The sequence below is a fragment of the Oenanthe melanoleuca genome, chromosome 17, assembly GCF_029582105.1.
Source record: "Oenanthe melanoleuca isolate GR-GAL-2019-014 chromosome 17, OMel1.0, whole genome shotgun sequence".
NCBI lineage: Eukaryota > Metazoa > Chordata > Aves > Passeriformes > Muscicapidae > Oenanthe > Oenanthe melanoleuca.
This window is the reverse complement of record NC_079350.1, coordinates 8650101-8664090: the sequence shown is the minus strand read 5'-3', so window position 1 is coordinate 8664090 and position 13990 is coordinate 8650101. Positions and strand designations below refer to the sequence as shown.

At 47.2% G+C, this 13990-nt stretch overlaps 1 protein-coding gene across 4 annotated transcripts in view; it reads right to left on the bottom strand.

The window, feature by feature from the left end:
* Positions 1-13990, bottom strand: part of TNC (tenascin C) — a 70457-nt gene that overhangs the window by 33783 nt on the left and 22684 nt on the right. For all 4 annotated transcript variants that reach the window (XM_056505017.1, XM_056505018.1, XM_056505019.1 and 1 more), the window contains exons 2-10: positions 13046-13638; positions 10900-12120; positions 9436-9699; positions 8305-8420; positions 8068-8224; positions 7219-7488; positions 6031-6216; positions 5206-5295; positions 4328-4591 (exon numbers count right to left, since the gene is read on the bottom strand). In XM_056505017.1, coding sequence (XP_056360992.1) covers positions 4328-4591; positions 5206-5295; positions 6031-6216; positions 7219-7488; positions 8068-8224; positions 8305-8420; positions 9436-9699; positions 10900-12120; positions 13046-13508 — 3031 coding nt within the window. In that variant the 5' untranslated portion in view covers positions 13509-13638. The remainder of the gene's footprint in view (positions 1-4327; positions 4592-5205; positions 5296-6030; positions 6217-7218; positions 7489-8067; positions 8225-8304; positions 8421-9435; positions 9700-10899; positions 12121-13045; positions 13639-13990) is intronic.

Sequence of the window (13990 nt, the reverse complement as noted above, 5' to 3'; positions counted from 1 at the left end):
ACTGGAAACTGAGGATAAAATGTTCAAAAATAGAAGAGGCAACATAAAATTAGGGTGGCATTACACTCCTGATGTACTGAGGGTGTGTGAGAGTACCCTGTGTAAGATCAGTCAAAACTGGCCTCTCATTTTCCTCATTTTCCTTGACCACCCCACATTCCTCCCTGATCCCTGCAGTTCTATCACAACCACACATGAATTTGGTTACTCCAATCTGGATGGAAAATGCAGCAGCAGTTCAAGTATATGATAAAAACCTGAGGGACCAACCACCTGTGTGAGATTTGAATCCAGAAATGTGCTGGATTCACAAGTGGATTTATTTTATTGTGCCAGCTTTGGCAGCTCCATGGAGGTTGTCATGTACAGGTTGTCCCATGGAACACAGGGAATGTAATTCTGAATATTACCTTGGACTTAATGACTCCACAAATGAATTTGTGGGTGAGAAAGAGTGGTTTCCTTCTACCACAGATATTAACACACATATATCCCACATGAAATTAATGTGTATCAGGGGAATATGTGGCTTTGTGTACAAACAAACAAACAGGAGATAGAAAAATGAAAATGATATGAGTACATGGAAAATACTCTGATACCCAGACAGTATCAGTGTTCTTTGTTTAGCAGGCAGAATGCTGTAACAGATAATGGAAAATTTGGAAAACAATCAAATTGTAGAATAACAAGAGCAGTGGAGCTCAAGCAGTTGATTTAACAACGAGGGGAATAGATGGACAGGAAAAAAAAAAGAGAGCTCTGGGAGCTTTAGGTGGGTGGGTGACAGCCAGAGAATGATTCACAGTGGTGAGATGAATGAACAGAGATTAAAGTTGTGTAAAAGGGAAACTGGATGGATAACAAACATACCCTCCTTCCCAGGCTGGAACACTTCTTACTGTCAGCTTAGGAAATAACTCAATATCTCTTGGTAAAATCTCCAGGCTGAGCCTGGCCTGAATATGTCTGTGGTGTGATGTTGGCCTTTTGAGGAATTCCACTGGAATGTTTCTCTGGTGATTTTAAAGCATGACTAAAAAGGATACTCGTGTGCTGCCAGGACATCTCCCCATCTTCCTGGGATAGAGCAAGAACTATTCTGTATTACTTCTCACTCTAAATCTGGGATTTTATATAATTCCCCAAGAGGGGCTCTCAGCCCCTTTCCCAATCTCTCATGATGACCACCAAGGTTTTCTTTTTAGTCCCCTTTGGCTGAACCACTTTCCTCTCTCTTCTTAATCAGTTGGTTAAACTGGGCTTGCAGTGCCTGTGCACCTGAGTTTTGTGAAGAAACCACTGAATTTTGTGAAGAAACCACTGCAGCACATCACAAGCCAGAAATGCTGGAGCAGCTACCCCAAAAACCCTGGTGCTGAACTCAGGCTTCAGGTGCTCTCAGAGGAGGAGTCAGCTGAACAAATGGACAATCTTCCCTGGCAAATTCAGTTTCCCAGTGGTCAGCACTGCACTTTCCCATGGAACTGGCTCACCTAATCACTCTTGCTAATGTTTCTGTGAGTTTGTATAAAAAGGGTGGCGCAATCTGAGCTTGGGGAAGCCAGGAGAGGAAGAGGGACTGACGCACAACATGGACAAGGGCCTTTGGTAAACAGCATAAATCTTCTGAAAAACATTCAGCAGGATGGAAAAGTCACTTCTCCAAGCCATGCTCTGCTGTACAAACTCAATTCCAGAGGCAGGACAGTATCACATCCACGATTCATCAACAGTTGCTGCACAATCTGGGTCCTTCAGCAGAGGAATTTGAGCTTGGCTCTCTTGGTTCCTCTAATGTTCACTCATTTATCTCATGCCTGATGTATTGCCATCCATCCTGCTCCAGGCCCCACATTGTGCTCTGCAGGCAGGATTCCAGGAGCAGAGCAGGAGAGAACAAAGCTGCAGTCTGAGTGCTGAGCTGCCCAGAGCTGGGCTACGTGCTCACCCTGCCGATGAGCTGCTCAAGGCAAGGGCCCTCCAAGGAGTAAAATGGCTCATTTTCTTTAATTTTCTTTAATTTTCTTTAATTTTCTTTAATTTCTGAGTCAAACCTTTGTGCAGTGCTGGGAGGGAGCCCCTGATACCTTCACTAATAACAGAAAGGAGTTTCCTGTTGTAGCCACAGCTTCCAGAGGAGCAGAGTGCTGCTCTCCAGCCAATCCACACACCTTGATTTTATACAAGTGTTGCTTTGGAGGCTGTCAGTGCCAGCTCCCAGGGGCTCTCTGGGCAGGAATGGCTCTGCTGTGACACTTCCATGTGCACCAGCACAAAACTGCTCCTGTATTCACACACCACAAGACACTAAAGCTGTGTAGTCTGCTCCCCTCAGCACCACAAGGTCCCTCACAGCATTCTCCTGCATTCCTGAAGCCTCTGGAGTTAAAAAAAATCTCATTTCAGGGAGTTCCTCTGGATCAGGACTCAATACTTGCACTAGGGTTACACTACATGGAGCTACAAGAGACAAACAAGCAAATGGAAATGTGAAATATTCAGTCTTTACAGAAAAACTTAGCAAACTTCACTCTGTAATCTTTGCCATCCCTTGAGTTCAGGATCAGGGATATCAGTTAAAAAAGACTTTGTCATTTGAGCTGCACTTCATCCCTGTGAAGAGACAGAAGCAGCAGTGGCTTCCATCCTGTACTGTGGGAGATTTTGTGCCAGAGGTTCATGCTAGAGCTTCAGGAGCTCTGGATGTTTCAGCTTGCCTCTGCAAGAGAGGGCAAAACAAGATTGTTTGGCCTTAGCCTGAGGACTTGGGACCTCCCAAGAGCTGGAACATGGATAAAGAGGCGTGTCTTGAGGGGAGATGGAAATGCAAACTGAAGAGACCACTTGTCTTGTACCGCCCAGGCTTCCAGAGAATTTCTGCTCCCTGTGCTCTGTGTTTGGATTTGTCCATTCCTACCCAGCAGAAAGGTCACAGAGCCAGGTTATGTCAACTGCAGCTCCCAGGAGCCACTGCAGAGCCCTCTGTGTTTAGTGCTCTGAGTAAGGACATAAAACAAATATAGCGGCCAGATGAAGGTATTTCTAAAGAAAAAAAAAAAAAAAGACAAACTAGGAAAAAGAAGTCACCTTGTGAAGCTTTGGAAGCTGGACAGAGCAGGCTGTGAGATTCCACAGCACATTGTTTCTGCCTCTTCACCAGCTCTGCTGACTTCCTTGAAACCTCTCAGTCTTCCAACAGAGAAAGTTGGAAAATTGAAGCCTGCTCACTCCTGCCACACAAACCTACAGCTTCTTTTTTTCTGTGTGTGCCTCAAGGCTTCCCAATTTTCCCCTGCACTGGGCACTGGCCTGACTTAGGCATCCAACAACTCATTCAGGACTGATGGTCTCCAGACCATGTAGCTCTCTGATGGATTGCTGTCTCTGTAAAACATTCAGAGGTTGTGCTGGCACGAACACTGCCAGGGAGTATGAACCCAGCTTCGATCATTTAAACTCTGTAGTTATTGATTTTTAAAACCCACAATGTCTGGCAGGTGCTCCCCTCACAGATGGTCTTTGGGGAGAAAAGGACAAACATCTTGGTATCTGCTAAGGACAATAACTAGCCCAGCTGATTCTGATTTCATCATCTCTGCTTGCTTAGAGCAGTTCAGGCTTTGCCTCACAGGATTTACGCTGAGAAACCGAAACATTCAGGACTTTTTGTGCTCTATACTGAGATATAATCCTCTATGCAGCAAACTTTGGCTCACAATGTTTCACAAAGGATAAAACCTTGTTCAATCAGTCATCTGATACTGGTCAGTGGGAGTGGTTTGAACAAATGGAGATGGCAGAAACACACAAATATAAGTCACAGTACCCAGGGGAAATGGTGGCTGGAACCAGACTGGGGCAGGAGCCTTCCCCACTTTTGGATGAGAAAACTGAAATAGGGAAATACCAGAGCCCCACTGGCCCTGCTGAGAGATGATGGCCTGCTGTGAAGAGAATCAATTAGGCAGAAAAAAACAATGTTAAACACATTCTGGTTGCTCTTCCTCTTAGTTTTTTGGCTGTAGAAAGCAAAATATGTTAGAAGACATGATGTACAAAAATACCCAGCCTCTCCTGAAACAAAGGATGAATTCTACATCCATGCAGGTCCAGTGGATGAGTTCTTTGTGAGTCCTCTCAAAGGATGAGCAAGAAATCATTGGGAACATGGAGATGAACACAGCAGGGAGGGAAACAGAGCTGTCCTTCACTCTCTCATGCTGGCAGAGCTGTCTGCTCTGCAGGAGGCCCCCCAGATCAGAAAATCAGGTGAAGCCATCCCTGGGCTAGTCCTTGCCCAGTGACCATCAGAGCTGTTACTCACCCGTGGAACCCTTGACAGTGGTGGGTTTGCTTTTGTGCCTGCCCTTCTCTGCCAGCAGGCTGATGCTGTACTCGGTGCCTGGATCCAGCCCCCGCAGCAGGAAGGAGGTGCTGTCCACAGGGATCTCCAGCTCGCCCCTCTTCCCCCCAGCAGCGCTGTACGCCAGGCGGTAGCGGTCAAACTTGGCCACTGGCCTCCTCCAGCGAAGGGACAGGGTGGTCTCGGTGGGCTCGCTGACTTCCAAGTCCTTGGGGTTATCAAGATCTAAAAGGTGAAAAAAAAAACAACCCAGAGTTGAGGTCTCTGAACTGCCCTGAGATGGTTTTTCAGGCATCTGTAGAGGAACTTCACTGTTGGTCTGGCAGCAGCTCAGGTCTGCCCAGCTTTGGGACCTTTGGAAATGGGTAGAAGATGTTGATGTTCTCCTTTACAGACAAAACCAGGACAAATTTCCCCCACTTACACTCCAGAGGCAGAAGTAGAGCCTTCACATAATTCACATAATTTGTGTGAAAAATTCTGGAAGGTCAGTCAGGAGTACTGCAACTGCTCTTTGTCACATCAACATTTTGGCCACCAGCATGCCTGCCAGAAACCCTCACAGACAGAGGATGGCCAGAGTGATCAGTGTAAGCATAATTATCATTAAGGAGATCACCTGGAGATGAAACTCCCAGAATATTAAGAGGAACAGGAAAAAGAAGTCAGATTCAGAGGTCATGACCTTTGTGGGAATTTCTTTCTTTTCAGGGGAAATGTAGCAAAATGAAATCCAAGAAATTTCTAAAATGTCTCTTCCAGCATCTCTTAGAAATGAAAGAGTGTCTCCACCTGAACTGCTGACTTGTCCAGAGCTCAGATGGGATCAGGACACTCACCAGTGCCAGCATTGATGGTAGCAGGAGCACTTTCCCTGTCATTCCTCACTGCTGTCACTCCAATGCCATATTCAGTTCCAGGCCTCAAACCTATGAGAGGAGAAGAAATGTGAGTTCCTGTCCATGGAATATGCCTGTAGGCATTTGTTGGAATAAGGAAGGCTGAATGGAAGCAAAGTAAGAAATCTGCTTTCCTCTATACAGAGAACTGAGGTTTCAATTCAAGCTGCAGACTGGCACCAGTGAATCCCACCCCTAGCACATGAAAATGCCTTTTGAGCTTGGGGTGTGAAGTCAATTCCACAAAGCTGCTTAGAATTAGGGGATCTGACTCATTGGATTCAGGGATGCATGTGGAAGTGAAATGGTTACACACCTGCTGGTGTGTAAATCCATTTCACATGGCTTTTAATTCAGTTTGGTCTTCTCAAAACCATAGAATCATGGAATAGTTTGAATTGGAAGAGCCATTAAAGATCATTTTGTTCCATCATCCATGGGCAGGGATACCTCCCACTGTCCCAGGCTGCTCCAGCCCCAGTGTCCAGCCTGGCCTTGGGCACTGCCAGGGATCCAGGGGCAGCCACAGCTGCTCTGGGCACCCTGTGCCAGCCCTGCCCATCCTCCCAGGGAACAATTCCTTCCTAACATCTAATTTCAAATTTGTAACTTCTTGTAAAAAAAAAAAAATATGCTTGAGATTGCTCAAAATTTGTTTGTCCCACTAAAGTATAGTGACCACAAGGACATTTTTTCTCCATGTCCTGTGCCCTGGGGTGAAACAAAACCAATGAGACATTAGTGACAATCTCTCCATTCCCCTACCTGTGAGTGTAGCTCTGGTGGTGGCCTGGCTGCCTTTGGGCACCATGATCTCCACATGGTCCCCACCAGAGATGGGGGCAAACTTAATTCGGTAATTATCGACATTGGCGTGGCTGTTCTTCCACTCCAGGGTGATGCTGTTGTCAGTCTGGGACACCCTCTTCAGGTTCCTTGGAGCATCCAGGTCTGGAACCAACCAAACAATAAATAAATAATTAGGAATGTTTCTCTTCTGACAGCAGTCTCTTGTGACAGCGCTTTTTAGGAGGTGAAATGACCCATAAAGTTTCCTCTCACATGATCCTGTTACGTCTTAACTAAGAAAACCAGAGTTCTTCTAGCATGAAAAGCAGAGCTCACCAGCTTCAGTTCAAGAAATTTAACTTCTATCTCCTGAGATAAAAATTACATTTTTTTTACGTGTAATAATTAGTTTTTATTACAAAACAGGTGTGTGGAAAAACATATTTGGATGAAAATACTGTTTTCCTTTAGAAATATGTCAGCTTTCAAAAGGAAAAAAGAACAAAGTACTGGTCATCTCTAGAATTTCTGTTCAGTAACATCTTGCATTCATGGCTGGAGGGAACTCTAAGTCTCAAAAAAAGGGGAATATTATAGAGAAATTCAATGAGCTTTCATTTTTCACGCCTACAGTAGCCTCAAATCCTGCTCCAAAATAACAACTGTATTTTAGGATGAAAAGGGATGTAATCCACAGCTCTCTTAATGCACCGAGCCTTGATAACCTGCTAAAGGACCCACACTTTCTAAAAACACTCCCAGAATCACCGAGGAGCACAGTAAAATTATAAAAGAATGGCAGGAAATATTTGCAGGACTGAAGAAGAAAAAAATCCAGTTCTCTGCTCCTAAACTAATTAGGCAAAGAGAAATAAGAAGGATAGCAACTGTGGAAGATATTTAGCTCATCAGACAGACAAATGATCCAGAGGAATTTGCTTTTTGAAGTAGAGATTTAGGGTAAGAGAAACAATAACCTAATTCCCATTTTTGAAATACATTTAGATTCTTGTTGGGGGTCTAAATATTTTGGTGAGCCAATAAGGTATAAAAGGCACAGGAAACTACTCTGTGCTTTCATGTACCCCTGAAACTGGGCAGATTTTGTGCTGATCAGTAGACAGGATGATGGGTGGTCCCTGTGGCACCTTCCCAGCCCCTCACCTGTGACAAAGACTTCCCTCACAGGGTCGCTCTCCATGTCCCCTCGACGAGAGACCAGCGTCACCTCGTACTCTGTGTGTGGCCTCAGGTTGCCAATGGAGTATTGGTTCTCATCTTCAGACAGGTCAATGGTTGTCCTGTCCCCTGGAATGTCCTTGGGGCCATAGGTGAGCTCCACGCCCTCAACTTCAGCCAAGGGCTTGGACCAGGTGATGAGAGCCGTGGTGTCCGTGACATCTTTGGCCTCCACCTGGCTGGGGGCATCAAGCTCTGTTACCAAGCAAAAGAGAGGGAAAAAGGGGCTTTTAAAAGAAGTATTGCCATGAAAAATACCCATATTCTTATGCCTTTAATTGGTGATTCAGAACCAAGTTAAAATTGGTATCCTTGTTTACGCTCCTCCTTTGCTTCCTATAGTTTTAGACTCCAAATGGAATCAATCCATCAAAGCAAATCCATCAAAACTCCTTCAAACTAGAAGCTGCCAAAAGAAAGACAAGGAGGAACCCTAAGAGCTTCCCCACCTCCACACACTCTTTGTGCAAATATCACCAAGATGAAACAAATTCTAGTAACAAATTCCAGTTCCTGCTTAAGTACATCTTGAAAAAGGAATAAAAGTGCATACTGCCTGCTACCTACTGCACATAAATTTTATTTCTGCTTCAAACATGTAATGTGGAGAGGAATTATTTTTTCCTCATGTATTCATTAGCAACTCCACTATTTCCTTCCCCCTCCCTATTAACTCACAATGTAGAACTTTACTTCCTCCTGTTTAAAACCCCCAAACTGAAGATGTTCTGTTGGTGGCCAACTAAAACCAGACCAAATACAGGTTGTGCTTACTTGTGGTGATAACTTTGGACAGTCCTGGTCCTCTGGTGTTGTTCTTCACTATATGGATGGACACGTTGTACTGTTGCCCAGGGACCAAACCTGGCTGCGTGTAGGATGTCTCTGGCCTTTTCAAGCTGCTGGTTATGTCACCATTATCATCCTTTTTCTGGAACACATGGGACAATCAGTGAGTACAAACATAAAATTCCAGGATTTTTCACTCTATATGTGAAACTGCTTCCTCACCATATTACGGAAGACCAGCTCCCAGCCATCAAAAGAAAAGTTGAGAGGGTCCCACTCCACCTGCACGGATGTTTCCCGAACAGATTTGAATTTCAGACCTTCAGGAGCTGGCAGATCTGTGGCAGAAGAAAGGGATATTCTCACATGAGCAGCAAATTCCCATAAATAGGGCACTGGGGTGGGACATCTTTCCATCTCTAGAAATATCTGCAAGGTGGGGATGTGCAGCTGAGGTGGTTAAACTCTCATGGTTAAACTCTCCTCAGATCCAGTTATTGTGCTTTGGAGAGACTTTCCTGGGCTGGTTTGGATGTCACCTTAGAATAAAATTAATTTAACCCTTGAAATCTCTTTTTTGTACCCCCTTGAAAAAAGCCTGGTGTTGACTTTGGAAGTCAGGAGAGCTGAATCCTGCCCCAGTTCTCCAGAAACGAGCTCCGTGACAGAAGTCAAAGAGCATCTTTTGATATTGGGATGTTTAGATATGAAAGTGATGAGCACAAAACAAAAAGGAAGATGAACAACAGAAGGACAGATAGGCAGATAAAAGGCAAGATGTAGTAAAATAAAGCAAAGATGCATAACAAATATAACCTCAATTTTAGCCAAAGTGGTTTGAATTCAAGTGCTTTCATATTGCTCTTTTACATGCTGCTACATTTTTACTTTTTTTCTCAGGAAGAATTACCAGAATTTTTAAAATGAACATTATAATAAAGAAATGTATATTACAATAAAGAAATGTGCATTATAATAAAGAAGCCAAGGTTCTTAATACACAAAGACCCCATATTGGGAGACATTGAGAGCCAGAAGTGTTTGTGAAGTGTGTTTCTAGCACAGTCCCTAGTATTGCAAAAAAAAGTAGAAAATGGAAGTGCAGAAGGCTGTTTTATCCAGGCCAACATTTGAATTGAAAATAGAAAATACAAAAGAAATAATATCCCAAATAAGGAATGTCAATCAATAAGTCTCAACTGAAAACAGAAAATGCAGAATAAATACTCCCAAAATAGGGATGCAAGTCAACACATACCAAGTGAAAATAGAAAACACGAAATAAGCAACACCCCGAAAAAGGGATGCCAAAGGAGAAAACAAAAGGATGAACACAGGGAATATTAAACTCACATGTGGCTACCCTGGCGCTGACTGGAATACTCTTCTTGTTTCTAAGGATGGCAAAGACACGGATGAAGTACTCCACACCCGGCTCCAGCTCGTGGATGGTGGCGGCTGTGTGGTTTCCTGGCACAGTGAACTGCATGTCCAAGCCCCCACTGCTGGTGGGGACGTAGGTGATGAGGTACTCATTGACCAGGTTCTCGTGCTTCCACTCCAGATTGACAGTTTTGTCCGTCACGTTGGTCACAGTCAGCTCAGTTGGAGGAGACACTGGGAATGGAGGAGGAAAAAAAAGCCAAAGTTATAAGGAGTTCTCAAGGCTCAGGAAATAATGACTTGCCCAGTTTCACATTTTCCCAGGAGCGGTTCCTAAGGCTCATCTTAGGGAATGGGGAAGGCATGTCCCACAAATTAGCTGCTGAGGAAAGGAATGCTCAGCTGATGGAGACTACAGACATTTCCAGAAGCCATGGGCCAATTTCTGCTCTCACACTTGCACACAACCTCTGGCTGACTGTATTCCAGCTGCTCCTCTCATGGCTGCAGCACAAGACTGCTATAGCTGGGTCCCAAGGGATTCAGATGTTTAATTCAAATGCCAGCAGCATGTGATTGTAGAGCTAGAAGTGCTTGGATTTGCACAGATTTTCCAAAGTAAAATAAAACATTATTATTTGAGTAAATACTTGCAATAGATCTGCCTGTGCAAGATCACAAAGTGGGGCTTAGGCACCTTCCAGAAGGAGGAGATGAAAGATGAGATTTTCTTTTAAAGGGTATTCATTGTCTTTTATAGTGTTCCCAACCCCAAAGTACTCTTTGATTACCAAAATTTAGTTTCACAATTTCTCCCCTGGGATCTACTAAAGAAAACTACCTCATTTATGGTGTATTGCCTGTCATTATCAGGCTGCCAAAATTTTCTATCAATTTCCATAGAGTCAGTGGTCCTGGGAAACCAAGCATGTGACTTTATAGCTGAGTTTCCACTCCAGCTGATCCCATGATTTTCCTCTCAGCTTCTGTGAGATCTAATATACACATGTCCATATATATTTATATATATATAAATACACACACACACATGAGTAGTAAGAAGACTCTGGAATATTTCTATTTTCTCCTTAGCTAGAACAGCTTCTTTCAGCTTTTTTTTCTAGCATCAAGAGAAGCTGAAGGGTCATGGTGACAAATCCCAGCCAGTGCTGGCTACAGCACCAGTGACATTATGGTGGGAGCAGAAATTGAGATGACAAAGGCACTGCAACACCATCAGCAGCCTGTTGTCTTGGTGACCGCCAAAAGTCACCACTACTATTTGAGGATGCCAAGAGCCACTGGTGTTGTTGCATCTCTGATTCCAGCTCAGACTGTGTCGGAAAAGCAGCAGCAGGGCCCAGCTCTACGGAAAAGCTCCAGGGGTGTCCCTGGCTGCTGGACGGTCCCAGTTCAGAGGGACACTGCGCCTACCATCGGAGCAGTCGTCCCCGACGTAGCCGTCCTCGCAGACGCAGCGCCCGTCCACGCAGCGCCCCGCGTTGTTGCAGTCGTTGGGGCACCGCAGCTCCCGGCAGTCCTCACCCACGAAGCCCTCGTGGCACACGCAGCGCCCGTTGACGCAGCGCCCACGCCCGTGGCAGTCGTTGGGGCAGGCCAGCTCGCCGCAGTCGTCCCCAGCGAAGCCGTTGTCACACTGGCAGCGCCCTTCCACGCAGCGCCCGCGGTTGTGGCAGTCGTTGGGACACCGCAGCTCCCCGCAGTCCTCGCCTGTGTACCCCTCATCGCACACGCACTGCCCGTTGACGCACAGGCCGCGGCTGTGGCAGTCGTTGGGACACCGCAGCTGGCCACAGTCATCCCCGGTGAAGCCCTCGTGGCACACGCACTGCCCGTTCTCACACAGCCCACGGTTGTGGCAGTCGCTGGGACACCGCAGCTCCCCGCAGTCCTCCCCGATGAACCCCTCGTGGCACACGCACTGCCCGTTCTCGCAGCGCCCGCGGTCGTGGCAGTCGTTGGGGCACCGCAGCTCCGCGCAGTCCTCGCCCAGGTATCCCTCGTGGCACACGCAGCGCCCGCCCACGCAGCGCCCGCGGCCGTGGCAGTCGCTGGGGCACCTCCTGTCGCTGCAGTCGTCGCCCACGAAGCCCTCGTGGCACACGCACAGCCCGTTCTCGCAGCGCCCGTTGCCGTGGCAGTCGCTGGGGCAGGTGGGCTCCCCGCAGTCCTCGCCGGTGAAGCCCTCCTCGCAGAAGCACGTGCCGTTCACGCAGCGCCCGCGGTCGAAGCAGTCGTTGGGGCAGATGAGCTCGCTGCAGTCCTCGCCGGTGAAGCCCTCGTCGCACACGCACTCGCTGTCCACGCAGCGCCCGCGGCCGTGGCAGTTGTGGGGGCACAGGGGCACGCTGCAGTCGTCGCCCACAAAGCCCTCGTGGCACAGGCACCGCCCGCCCACGCAGCGCCCGTGGGCGCCGCAGCCCTGGCCGCACAGCTCCTGGCCGCAGTCCGGGCCCGTGTAGCCCTCGAAGCACACGCACAGCCCGTCCACGCACTTGCCCTGGTCGTTGCAGTCGGAGGGACACGAGGCCTGGCTGCAGTTGGGGCCCTTCCAGCCGGGCTCGCAGACGCAGCCGCAGATCTCGATGCTGTAGTTGCCGTGCCCGCTGCAGTAGGGTGTGGTGTCCAGGCGACCTGTACCAACGATCCCAAAAACTCATTATTCCTGTGGCACTAGGATGCCTTAGGTCAGCATGGCACATATAACCCGAAAGGGCTCTGATTCTCCTTGTTCCCTACAGGACATCAGTTTGGAAAATTTTTAAATCACAATCTCTCTTTGTTTCTCCAGCTAATTTTACCAGGAAAGCTTTAATTCACTCTAATGCCATGGAAGAACCCCTGCCAATGACTTGGTAGTTGAGTATACTGGATTCCTCTCAAAATCCTCACCTACTGACTGCTTCATTATGGCGTGCACCATGGGACATCATTCACCTACTGACCCAGAACACAAAGTCAGGCAGCACATTGTGTTATCAGCTGTATCAGCAACTGTGAGGCTGCTCTGAGCTCTGACGGACACATCACTCCGAACAAGACTTGTGTTTTTTCTCTTGTATGACCAACCTCTTCCCTCAATTTAAAAATCAACCAGACAGACACATTTTCCCCTCTTCTATAACTATTTGTGCTTGTCTGTTGCCTTATGTCCTGCTGTATTTTTATTGGTCTCTGCTAAAGAAAACTTGGAAGTGAAAATGGTTACATTGGCAGCTTCCTCAAGGGGACAAAAAGTGGAGCCAAGATCTTGGGCTGTGTGAGTTTTAATCTTAACTCTGACACAGATTATCACCATGCCCAAGTGCTGTCCATGCTCAATGGCTCCACAGCTACAAAGGGTCCCGGGCTGACTCCTGACCCACAGATCCATAAAGCCGTGGAACTGTGAATGGATGTACCTTGCACGCTGGCCAAACACATTCACAGTTTTGATTACGTTTCAAATTTAACAGGTTGACTTGTGCTCATTCTTGAAAGAGATTGGAGTATCACTCTAAACAACATCTACAGCCAGCACAAGAATTTCCCCCAAGAGCAGCTCCCCAGCCTGCCTTACCTTCTGCTGCCTGGGAATTAGGACAGCATCCAGCCCCGCTGGCACACTGCTCCCGCAGGGAGGAGACCAGCCCCTCCAGCTCCTCTAGTCTGCTCAGCAGATCCTTAATATCTGGGGCAGCTGCACAGCCACAAGCCCGGCGGGGAATGTTAATCCTGTGAGTGAAGACAATCTGGTTCCCCTCATTCACCGTGTGCTCCTCGTAGTTCTTGACAGGCTCAATTTCCGCCTTCAGGTCAGCGTCGCCGCTCGCCGTGTCCAGGTCCACGGAGCAGAGGGAGCCAACGGGCAGCTTGATGTTGTAGACATGGTTGAACACCACAGGCTGGTTATCCTCTGGCAAGGTCACATTCAGCCCTGTCTCCCTCTTCTGCCGGATCATTCTCTTGATGAGTCCCCCAGTGACGTGCTGGGACAGCAAAGCGAGGACGGCACAGGCCAAGACCCGGCTGGGGAGTCCCATTGTGGTGCCCGGTTCCCTTTTGAGGCTGAGAGAGTCTTAGGTCTGCTTGGCCTTTGTAATCTGCAGCAGAAATTGCAGAGCCAGGCCAAAGCAAGCTGGAGATCCTTTTCTTTCCTGGTGCGTTTGTTCCCTAAAAGAAGAAGGAACAGTGTAAGTGATTAACAGCAGCTACAGCACCCAGCAAAGGTGTGACACTGCTCATGTGCTGCATCCTCAGAGAACAGACCATCACACTTCACCCAAGCTGCTCAGCTTGCTCTGATGTCAAATAACAGTGGTTTTCCAGGATCCCAGCATGACTCTGAAGGAAATGTCACCAGACATGAAGAAAGCTCTGTTATTTCCAGGTTAGGGCAAATACAGTGGGCTGTAGAAAGTTTAACTCCCTCAAGCACAAGACTGGGGCAAAGATGCCTGCTGAGTCTCAGCTCAATTGAAAACAGAGGTAGATTAAATAAATATGTGTTCTTTTATGATTTAAC